We start from the raw sequence: 12,626 nt of genomic DNA on the forward strand, positions 1-12,626 counted from the left end.
TAAAAGAACCTTTTTGAGAGGTTCAAGAGGGAGGGTTCTCATGAGAGGGCAAAAAAGGTTCTATTTCCAACCTTTATTTTTAGAGTGTAATGGCATTCTGTCCTAGTCGGCATCACCAACTCTTTAAGGTTACACAAAGAGACGTATAAAAAACGTATAAAAGACGTATAAAGTTGTATTAATATTAAACTATAATCTAGTCAACTGGACTTACTATTTTTTTGAGTGGGAAATTTTCACGTCCAATCCTGAACGCATCATCAGCCCTACTGATGTTGTGGCGGCAAAAGTTCATTGACCTGTGAAACGGATGTTGTAGTATCACAGGTCACCACCTTTGAGTTCAACCTGAGAGGTATCTTCCTGATCGCTGAACTGTAGGCCCCGGCCAGTTGTGACGTAGGCCGCCTCCCCTGTTAAGTGAAGGCTCCTCCCGTTTCGCGTAAATCGCTTCTTTGACCCCTCTCTCAAACCATCTGCTTTCTCTGTCCAAGATTTTCACATCCTTGTTATCAAAAGAATGCTTTGTAATGTCCAAATGCGTATAGACGGCGGAGTCACCGCAACCAGTGCTGGCTCGTCTATGCTGGTACATACGTTTAGCAAGCGTTTGTTTAGTCTCCCCTATGTACAGCTCTTCGCATCCACTGTCTTGACACTGAATCGCGTAAACGATGTTGCTTTGCTTGTCTTTAGGTTGTTTATCCTTGGGGTGGACTAGCGCTTGTCGTAAAGTGTTCTTGGGTTTGAAAGATACCGGTACCCCTTTGTCGCGAAAAATCCGACGGAGTTTCTCTGAAAGTCCGGAGATGTAGGGGATAGTGATGTTCCTACCGCGAGTCACCTCACCGTCATCCTGAGTCTTACGTGCGGGAGCGGTTTCGTCGGTAGATTTGGTCTGAGCGAGTGCTTTGTGAAAGGTCCAATTACGATAACCGCAAAGGTTCAGTGCTTTTTGTAGATGTTCCCGTTCCTGTTCCTTTGCGTCCTCACTAGAGGAATAGTGTTCGCTCTATGAAATAAAGTGCGTATTACACCCAGTTTGTGCACCAATGGGTGGTGTGATTCAAACAACAGATACTGATCTGTGTGCGTGTCCTTGCGGTAGACCGATGTTTCTAGGCTGCCGTCGCTTTGCACTGTAACCAAACAGTCTAGAAATGCAAGTTTGTTGTCTTTCAGTTCTTCCTGCGTGAACTTGATATGTTCATTGACATTGTTGATGTGATTGTAGAGAGGGGCTAGTTGATCTTTACGTAGCTTCACCCAAGTGTCATCAACATAACGATACCAGTGCGAAGGGGGGTACCAGCATACGATGTAAGGGCCAACTGTTCAAACTGTTCCATAAACAAGTTTACGACAATCGGTGATACTGGCGATCCCATTGCGCAACCATGGCGTTGTCTGTAGAACTTGCCATCGTAGACAAAGTAGGTCGTGTTCAAACATAATTCAAGAACTTCACAAACTTGATCCGGACTGAGGTCTGTGCGCTCCTTTAGGGTATTATCCTTCCTTAAGAAATCGCGAACACGGTTCACCGCTTCCTTAGGTGGTACGCATGTAAACAACGCTGAAACGTCATACGAAGTTATGGTCTCGTTGTCTTCCAAATGAATGTCACTAACTTTGTTAACAAAATCCTGGGAGTTGACAATGTGATGTTTGGATTTCCCAACCAGCGGTCCAATAATATAAGCGATGTGTTTTGCCACATTATAAGTCACCGAGTCCACGCAGCTAACTATAGGTCTCAACGGAGCATGCGGTTTATGGATCTTCGGCAGACCGTAGAACTTGGGTATCGACTCGCCCGGGTACAATTTGTGATACAAGTTGCGATCAATAACCTCAGATTTTTCAAGGTTTTGAAGACAGTCTATCACTTTCTTACGATATCCACTAGTGGGGTCACGCTTCAGTGGCTCGTACGTCTTGGTATCATTTAGCAGTGCACAAACCTTGCTATGATATTCAGTCTTATCTAACACAACAGTGCACCTACCCTTGTCCGCTGGTAAAATAGTGATGTCATTATCTCCACCAAGGGTTTTAATAGCTTCTCGTTGCTGTTTGTTCAAATTCGAGTTCGGAGTCTTCGCGTTAACAAGGCAAGATGACACTTTTGACCTTAAATCCTCCGCGTCCGATGTGCACAAGTTGTTGTGTTTGATAGCAGATTCAGTAGCAGTGATCAAATCAACATGCGGTATCCGATTAGGTGCCACAGAAAAGTTCAATCCTCTCGCTAAAACATCCCTTTCGGTCTCAGTCAAAGGACGACTCGATAAATTCTTAACCCATTTATCTTTTAGCTCACTGTCCAGTTCAAATCCTTCGCTTTTCCTCCAATTTCTATCGGTATCCGATCGTGATGCACGTGCCGAATTCTGCAACCTTGCAAACTTTTCTTGTTGTCTCGATTTAGACTTGCGATGCTGTGTCAACTGCGCCTGCGCGGTGAACTGTGATACTTCGTCGTAAACAACAGCTGGTAATTTCGCACGTAAATCCTCCGAAATACTATTTATTTCATTCCTCAAAACATTGATGGTAAAATTGTTCTGGCGAACACGTTCGTTGAGCAGATCTTTCTGCGCTCTGACTATGATTTTATTAGCCTTATGTCCTTTCACAAGCGGTTTAATCCACAGGCTCCGTGGTGTTGTTTTGGAGTGTAAACACCGTAGATTGAAACGGAGATGGTTTCTAAAGTCCGCTAATTTTCTCGAGGTTTTCTCAAATCTTCGAACCAAATTCAGGCTATCCTGGCCAAATTGGTTGAGAATACGTTTGTGAAGATTATCATTCATCCAGGTAGTAAACAGTATTAATATTAAACTATAATCTAGTCAACTGGACTTACTATTTTTTTGAGTGGGAAATTTTCACGTCCAATCCTGAACGCATCATCAGCCCTACTGATGTTGTGGCGGCAAAAGTTCATTGACCTGTGAAACGGATGTTGTAGTATCACAGGATAATGAATGATAATCTTCACAGACGTATAAAGTTGTTCTCTAAAACAGAGTTTTCTCAGTAATCAAATATCGCAGCGAGTGAAATGTTGGTGCATTGGATGTAGCTTAACATTTTTGTGTGTGTTATATACAAATTATTAGAATAAATTTGAAAATCCTTCGTTTAAAGCATTTTTACCCACCATGTTCACAAGATCAAAAATACGTTCCATGAGGTTTTTTTCAAATGTGCGCTCCGTATAAATCCACACCGAGCGATTGTTTTCTTCTTTTTCGTATTGTATTACAAATCGATCAAAGAAATAATGTTGCCATGGGGAAGAACCAAATACAGTACCGATTAAATGTCAAAAGCCCGTTTTGGGGGAAAATTTTGGAGAATTTGCTTGAGAAAAAGCTGGTTTGTGAAATTATCGATATCTTGATTACGAGACGTTAATTTAGACATCTGAATACCTACATTATTTCTCAACATTCTGCCAATTGCTATTCCATTTGATTTTCACTCCAAATTGAAGCTAGTTTTGCAAAAAACGAGGTTTTCCTCCATCAGTTCGCTAAATATTTCAGCGCCGACATGCGTGTTTATTCTAAGAGCCATAATGCGGACGCGATTGTAATCATGTAATTGCATCCAATTATAGTTATATCATCCGCTTTGAGAACAGTCAATTGCGTAAGTTGATCTATGGCCGAGTGGATAGAGCGTTGGACTGGGAATCTAATATGAACTATTTTTGTGGGTTCGAGTCCCCGTGTGGCTGAATTTTCTTTCTTTTTTTCTCTTTTCTCATTTTTACTTCCTTTCTTTCCTCTTTTCTTTCTCCCTTTCTTTTTCATTTCTTTCTTTCTTTCTTTTCGTTCATTTTCTTTCTCTCTCTTTCTTTCTCTTTTTCACTATTTCTTTATTCTTTCTTGCTCCTTTCTTTTTAGTTTTATTCATTGCTGAGTGCAGTGAATCGTGATTGATTGTTTTTCACTTTATATAATTCAGAAATTTGTAGGCCTGCTAAGTCTGTCTTGTTGATTTTCATCCCAAATTCGATTTACAAATAATTGCGTTTTGATATTGTTGTTGTTGCCTACCCTTAAATTGTATAAATCAGGGGAATAGCAGCATTGATTTCATCAAAGATATCAAGGCTATAAATTCAAAATCAACACATTTTCCAGGGCGTAGCTTGACGAAGTGCCCCAATCAATTTTAAAATTTATAAAATCCTTGTGAAAATTGCCGAAAACGGCTTGTGCCCCCCCCCCCCCGGCACCCGAGCTCCGGGCACGAGCTAAGCCAAGTTTCATAGCCTTTTCATGTCTTGACCGTGGATCGATATTCTATTGTAAGTAGGCCTACGTCCCGGTACGCTTGTTCATTTTCTGCATGGCTGTTTCTGTTATGAACTTACGCCTTCTGAAATCAAGCGCATGAAAAACTCTCGGCTAACCTTAAAACTGGAGAGCACGTATTTTGAAGTCAACTGAAAACACTCACCTGGACCACTTTTGAAATCACTTCATTGGCTTCCAATACGCCAAATGATCGTTTTCAAATTACTAGTTTTGCTTACATATATTTTTGTTGGGGGAGGGAGGGAGGGGGTGCTTGCTACGCTCGCAATCGGTGATATTTCGGACCTTTTTGTATACTTTTGCAAATTGGGGTGGGGTGCAACGTACGGGCCTGCTTGCATGAACAAACAAAAAGTTGAAGAAAAAAGTTTCGGGAGCGAAATATTTCTGAGGCTAAATAAATACCATAAAATAGAGATTATAGAACAAAACAATTTGCATATACTCCAAAGCTTAAAAAAGAGGGATTCGCCGTCATTGTCCTTAAATTCAATAAGATTTGCTTTGCAAATAGCAGATATCACGTTAAAATATTATAAATAGCAAGTGCTGCATGAGTATTAGCAAAACAGTCGACGCCACTATGGGTTCCGAGAGTGTGTGATTCCCAGCAGTTTCTCTCCCTATATATGGGTACACGGTCTGTAGACAGGCTAGTCATACCGGTACCTCGTATGTGACTGTTGATTAATTATCTTCATCATAAGGCCTAGAGCAAGAACTAGCTATGTCCACAATTACATGTTTCTCATTTCGGCAACAAATGGATGGTTAATTCTGCCCTCCATAATAAAAGGCCCCATGACAGGGTGTAATTCCCATTATTCCAGTAATTCCTAAATGTTCCCTGTAAGTCCATATTATTCCCAACTAATTCCGAATAAGTCCGGTAAGTCCCTATAAGTCCATATTATTCCCAAATATTCCTGTAATTCCGAGTAACTCCAAATAAGTCCAGTAAGTCCTTATCAGTCCATATTATTCCGAACTAATTCCAAATAACTCCTAATAAGTCCAGTAAGTCCATATAAGTCCATTTAATTCCCGAGTATCCCTCTAATTCTGAGTAACTCCAAATAAGTCCGGTAAATCCCTGTAAGTCCGTATTATTCAAACTAATTCCAATTGAACTCCTAATATATCCCGTAAGTCCCTAAAAGTCCATGTTAATTCCCAAATATTCCAAATAAGTCCATATAATTCAAAATTTTGAATCCCAATGAGTTTAGGGACCGTTCATTTTTTCCACCGGAGGGGGGGGCAGGGAGAATACATGGGGGTCAGATGGTTTTGGTCAGGCAAAAGGGGGGTCGGATGGTTTTTAGTTATTGAAAGGGGGGGTCAGATGGTTTTGCACCTCAAAAATCCTGGAGCTTCCGGGGGCTTCGCCCCCTGGACCCCCATCTGGAACACACTGCCCCTGGACCCCTGACCATTAGATTTGCGCTTTGCGTGTCGGCCGACACTTTGGTCCTAGTGCGCAGCGGACTTAAGTCTGGCCTCGGAGGAATCTGCTTGTTACCTGCCGCAGTGTGAATTCACATAAATTTGCACCAAAACTACATGATTTGGATGTATTTCTGTGTTAAGTTCACAGTTACAGTGTAACTTACACCCACTTGGCATATTATATTGTAAGCTAATTATAAAATGTCGCCCAAACCACCATGACATGACAGTAACTTGAACAGGTAACTCTGAAGGTAAAAACTACATGTATCACGTGTCAGCAGTCATGTGGGGGTATTTGTGGGTGGGGTGTGTGTGTGACACACTACATGTAACTCAAAGTTGTGCCCAGGGCCAGGGACTAGAGAAGTGTCACTAGTTAACTGTTTGCATGTGCCAGCATACATGTACACGAAGAGCAATGTATTCAAATACATTATAGAAAAATAACGTCATCATCATCATCATAATCATAATCATCATAATAATAATATTAATTCTAAAACATCTTTTAAAATTAGACAAATGTTTGGGACATTGAATGTGCAGTGACTGCCAGTGAGTAGTGAACACACACAAACCGCAGACACCCTAGCCTTAGGATGGGGTGTACAGGGGTATTAGTGGGGTTACTTATGGTTATGGCTTGTTATTTGTGGGAGGTAATGGAACATTTTGAGATTTTGGTCTTAAATGATAGGTAAGGGTTCCAGGAACTCAAATCAAATTGTTACCATTTTTTTTCCCATCCCCTTGGCAGCCATCTTGAATTTCAAAATGGCCGCCATTTCCTACATATTTTGGACAATAACTCGGCTTCTGAGCTCCACATCAAACTGAAAATGGTGGCAATACCCATGTTTATGGTGTCAAGGATTACAATGAAGGCATATACAGGGCTATACGTCATTTTGTTTGGCGGCCATCTTGGATTTCAAAATGGCTGCCATCATGAACATGTTTTTGGCTATATCTGAAGTTGTGAGCCACACAAAAAGCTTAAAATGGTGGCAATATCCATGTTTATGATACAAACGATTGCAAATAAAGCATATACATGTACAAAGGTGCAGGGCATTTTGTTTGGTAGCTCTCTCAGATTTCAAAATGGCCGCCATATCAACCTGTTTCAGACTACAATGTTTATCTTAAATTTAGAGTTACTTAAACCGGTAGCAGTAGTAATACACATGTTTATAATGCTAAGGATAACAAAAAGAATTCCAAGAAAGTTACATATTTGATGGCCACCTTAGATTTCAAAATGACCACCATTATTAACATATTTGGGGTTATACTTCTTGACATTTGTAAGGTATTGCATAATTGCAGGCTCTGCATAATTGTTTCTAGACTGAAACATGAATATTAAGTAAACCATTAAAATTGAAACCATTGAAACTTACTAGCTTGACTGTAACACACCATTATAGTCACTCTCTCCATCTTAATGCTTGTTTCTGGCTCAGCCAGTGTGTTGCAAGAGTCCTTCCTAGCATTGTACTTACACAGTTCAGTACAATCTAAGTTATTGCAGGTACAGCGTATTGTAGAACACATAGTTCTTACACACTAATAAGTTCTGTGACTGATTCCGGATTTCCGGTGTACACACTCCACAGGCCTGTGTTAACACTGGTAATTTTAAAAGATCCATCTTTGCACCATCCAAGTGTGCATGTAATAACTGGGTGCAAAACGTCATCCTGTGCCCATATGCTGGCTTGAAGATGAGCACAGTGAATATGCTGTAAAAATAGTACCAAGCGTTTGGAGGAAGCGTGTCAATACCCTGCATAGGTTTAAGCTTTTGAACCTTTTCCACCGCAGGGAAGTATCAGTAGTGGCTGCTACATATTTGGTACTGAGCAGCATGCACATGAATCCCTCACAGCCACATAACTTCAGGTGATGATACGTTTCCTTTGCCAAGATCTTGGATATTTACAACATTGTCTGGTGGTTTTTGTGAAGGCAGATTTCTTCGCCATTCCACTTATTCGTCCGGTGGTATCACGGCCAGCCAGTGCATGGAAACCAGGTATAGGGCCATAGCTCTTCACGCATCAAGTTCATTATAAAAAGGTTTCAAAGCTATGGCCCTCTGATGTTCCTGTGATTCTATGAGCGTCAAGCCCTACGTCAGGGAATCTTCTCAATAGAAGAACCTACCAGTCTGTATCTTGGGTGAAGAAACCGACCTTTAATAATCATGATAATACCAGACCTCGCAAGTTCAAGACCATGGAGGATCCTCAAGAAGTCTGCCTCCTCCTGCGTGCTATGGCCAATACTGTACTTCAGTTCTGGTGGGTTAGTTAAGACATCGCTTCTGTTCACAGTAACTACAGGTTTTCTGTTGTTGGAAATGACCTTATCAGCCAGGAAGAGAGTCAGGCTATCCTTGGACTTCCTTGGATTGGACATCACCTTCTCTATGTCTTTAACAGGAGTTCTGTCTGATATAAGGAGGTCTTCACCCTCTGTCTCATAATTTATGTCATCTTTGAGGGTCAACTTCATGTTGTATGTAGGTATCAAAGATGACACAACCTGCTGTATAATTCTTGAGGAGTGATTTAATATTGGTAACGAATGCTTTTGCAATATCATCAAAGGTGTGGAATGTGTTGTTTACGACACTAACGATTGCCTGGACAACTGCCCTTGCATCTATTATCAAGTGTTTGTTAAAGAGACTGAGGATGGATTACCACTTTCTTGTAGTTACTGCTGATCTCTGTTCCAGTTGACTTCCTCAGGGACTATTTCAAATGAATTGTCATCATTGTTCTTCATTTGCTGAAGCTGCAGATTCATCAGTTTGCTCCTCCTCTGAAAGACTTATCAATGCATGAATGAGCTGACTTTTGTTTTTCATTGCAAGAAGGTGTCCAGTAGTGCTCATCAAAAGTAGAGTTTATGGCATTGAGTTCATACTGAGATATCACCTCTTCAAGTTCCGTCTGTCTCTGTGATTTTGCTAAAACCTGTAGCCTTGACAACATTGTACTTGCTGATTTGAGGTGCAAGACTTCACCACTGGCTTTAAGTTTGACCGTTTTGCCGAGTTTATCCCAATTTGGTACCTTAAACATTGTCATTTGTTTCCAGAGGCTTTTATCTCCATTGATTCGAGCATTAACAATGTCAACTTTTGCTCTCTCAGCTCTGCTTTCAAAACCTAAAATCGACTGTTGTGTATAATCTTCGACAACCTGGTTAGTCATGACGTTATACAGATTTTCCTAAAAATGTGCCTTGGCCCAATGCCTTTTAGTGCATGAATTTCTCTTTCCTGCTGTTGTGTATTTGCCTGGGAAAGGATGTGGTGCTGATCTGCGGAGCTGGACGAAAGTCTAAAAATAGCCTAACCTCTCCTGGCTGATAAGGTCATTTCCAACTACACAAAGCCTGCAGTAACTGTCACCAGAAGAGATGTCTTAACAAACACATCAGACCTGAAGTGCAGTACTGGCCATGGTACACAGGAGGAGGCAGACACCTTGATGCTCCTTGGTCTTGAACTTGCGAAGTCTGGTATTGAGGTAGACTTGTTCACCCAAGATAGAGAGAAGTGGTTCTTCTATTGAGAAGCCTCCCTGAAGTAGGGCCTGACACTCACATAATCACAGGAATATCAGACAACTGCAGGGCCATAGCTTTGAAGTTTGAAACCTAATTAGAAATTTGGTCCTTCCTGCTTTCCATGCACTGAAGGACGAATAAGTGGAATGGGGAAGAAATATCTCCTCTCAAAATTATTAGCAGATAGCTAGATCTAGGCAAATGAGACGTACCATCACATGAAGTTATAAGTGGCTGCGAGGGATTCATGTGCATGCTGCTCAGTACCAAAGATGTAGCAGCTACTATTGCTGCTTCCCTGTGGTGGAAAAAGTTCCAAAAACTTAAACCTACGCAGAGTATTGACAAGCTTCCTCCAACGCCTGGTGCTATTTTACAGCATATCTACCGTGCGCATCTTCAAGCCAGCATATGGACACAGGATGACGTTTTGCACCCAGTTATTTATGATCCTGTACACTTGGATGGTGCAAAGATGGATCTAAAATTAATGCCGGTGTTAACGTCTGTGGAGTGTGCACCGGAATCAGTTGCAGAACTTAGAACCTATTAGATGTAACTGTGCAAAGACTATGTACTCTACAATGCGCTGTACCTGCAAAAGTAATAACTTAATGTACTGAACTGTGTATTAGTGCAATTCTAGTGAGGACTGTTACAACACACTGACTGAGCCAGAAACAAGTGAGGAGATTGAGAGAGTAATTATAATGGTGCATTACAGTCAAGCTAGTAAGTTTCAGTTCTTAATGGTTTACCTAAAATTCATGCAATCAAAATTGGAAACAATTATGGAAAAACCTGCAATTATGCAGTACCTTACAAAATGTTAAGAAGTGCAAGTCAAAATATGATAATAATGGTGGCCATTTTGAAATCTAAGGTGGCCATCAAATAATGTAAGTTTCTTGGAACTTTTTTTTGGTAATCCATGGCAGTATAAACATGTGTATTACTATTGCTACCGGTTTAAGTAACTCTGAATTTAAGATAAATATTGTGGTCTGAAATATGTTGTTAATATGTTGTTTGTGGCGGCCATTTTGAAATCTAAGAGAGCTGTCAAACGAAATACCCTGTACCTTTGTGTATATATGCTTTATTTGCAAATCTTTTGCACCATAAACATGGATATTGCCACCATTTTTAGCTTGCTCTGTGTCGCACAACTTCAGATATAGCCAAAAATGTGTTCATGATGGCAGCCATTTTGAAATACAAGATGGCCGCCAAACGAAATGACGTATAACCCTGTATATGCCTTCATTGTAATCCTTGACATCATAAACATGGGTATTGCCACCATTTCAGCTTGATGTGGAGCTCAGAAGCCAAGTTATAATCCAAAATATGTAAAAAATGGCGGCCATTTTGAAATTCAAGATGGCCGCCAAGGGGCTGGGAGAAAAAAATGGTAACAATTTGATTTGAGTTCCTGGAACCCTTATCTATCATTTAAGACTAAAATCTCAAAATGTTCCATTACCTCCCACAAAAAACATAGGGTACTACACTATATGTGCATGTTTTCGCAACTCATTCATTATACACCAAAGGGGGAAATGTACTGCACCCAGTATCAACATGTATACGGTACATTGAGAAGTTGATGCATATTTACAATTAAAGAGACTGAAAATCAATAAATCAGCTTGATAGTTTGATAAATGAAGAAATTAAACTTAATATTTGATTTTTTTTATAAATTCTGTATGATTTGATTTAAATTACAACCTCTTTACAAAAGAAATTTTGAAGTCAGTGATTTAAATTAAAAAATAAAATTAATTCATTAAAAGTAGCATTTCATCCAACTCTAAATTGTCAATCAATTTACAGCCATTTTAGCCTAATTACATAAAACTAATGAATTATAATGATATTGACCCCAAGTTTCCACCTGCCACTTGAAAGATTGTTCTTGGTGCAAAAAAATTGTAACTTTAATCACTCAGTTTAATGGAATAATATCACTGTGGGTTTGTTCAGGACCTGTAGTATTGAAGTACATGTACTAGCTGGAGCACAGGGTGGCAGTTTGAACCAAAAACTGTGTACATGCATGTGAAACAAATAAAATAAAAATAATAAAAGTTAAAATACCCTGTGGGGTTCTACCTGCAGTAGCGTAGCCAGCAGGGGGAAGGGGGGTGCAGAATGCCCCATCATGACAAAAATGATAGAAAAAAGTACCCCTCTAACAAAAAATGAAAGAGATAATCAGGAGGGCAAAGGAATAGAAAAGGGGCAAGGAGCCCCTTTTCTACCAAAATTCAGCCCAATCATGGGCCAAAATAGTGTAAAATACAAAATTCTTGAGTGCTATTCGCGCACATTGTAAAGATAAAGCCATTTCTATCCTGAAAATGACCAAAAATAGTGTAAAATACCAAATTTTCTGCGCTACACGCACACATCGTCCAAATAAAGCCTGTTTTGAAGCTCGAAGACATACAGTCTGTAAGTATTGTATGATGTATGTGCCCCCGAAATTGTTTATTTTGCCTCCCCTGACCAAAAAGCTGGCTACGCCCCTGTCTACCTGGTTGAAGGTACTTGGTACTTGGTTGTGCTTCCTCCTGAATACTCCAAAGAAGAGTTTTAACTGAAGGTATATGAGGATGTGCCATGATTTTGGGGTCCTTTTCAGTGATAATGGTATATTGATGGGTGGCTATTCAGTAGAGACCAATATTTGGGGAAAAGTGCCCAATTACTGCAATTAGGGTAAATTTAGGTGTTTTTTGTGAAAAATTGATAGCCGGGTGGCAAAAACAGCAAGAAGTAAAGGCATAATTTTTCAGCCTGGTATGTGGCAGTGACGTAATGCGTTGAGGCAGCTGATCCGACATGCGCGCATCTATTGCGCATCATTACATGACTTTGTGTGCATACGGCAGCACTTTTAAGCGTCCACTAGCTACTGTGCCTAATGAATGCACACTGACATCACTGCTACATGGTGAAAAATGGTACAGAGAAAGTCAGCATTCAAAGGTCTGCGTGGCACATCCCTGTAAACCAATATTACAAAGACCCCACTACTCCACAGCAATACCCTTTCTTTTTTTGTTGGTGGGGGGGGGGGGGGTCATATGATTTTCATGTAGCTCGGAGGGGGGTCATATGGTTTTTATTATCGGAGAAGGGGGGGGGTCATATAGTTTTCGGCAGTGACTTTCTGTCTGCTCCCGGCCCCCTCCGGTAGAAATAATGCACCCCTAAACATACCCAGGGACATGGGCCCAAAACACT

At 40.5% G+C, this 12,626-nt stretch overlaps 1 protein-coding gene across 1 annotated transcript; it reads right to left on the bottom strand.

Annotated features, from left to right (window-relative positions):
* Positions 1-1,262: 1,262 nt before the first annotated feature.
* LOC140142993 (uncharacterized) lies at positions 1,263-8,306 on the bottom strand. Its single transcript, XM_072165021.1, has 2 exons — positions 7,956-8,306; positions 1,263-2,771 (listed from the first exon to the last, which is right to left on the bottom strand). Exons 1-2 carry the CDS (start codon positions 8,304-8,306, stop codon positions 1,263-1,265), a joined length of 1,860 nt encoding a protein of 619 aa, XP_072021122.1.
* Between the last annotated feature and the right edge of the window lie 4,320 nt (positions 8,307-12,626).

The sequence above is a fragment of the Amphiura filiformis genome, chromosome 20 (genome assembly GCF_039555335.1).
Source record: "Amphiura filiformis chromosome 20, Afil_fr2py, whole genome shotgun sequence".
NCBI classification, from domain to species: Eukaryota; Metazoa; Echinodermata; class Ophiuroidea; order Amphilepidida; family Amphiuridae; genus Amphiura; species Amphiura filiformis.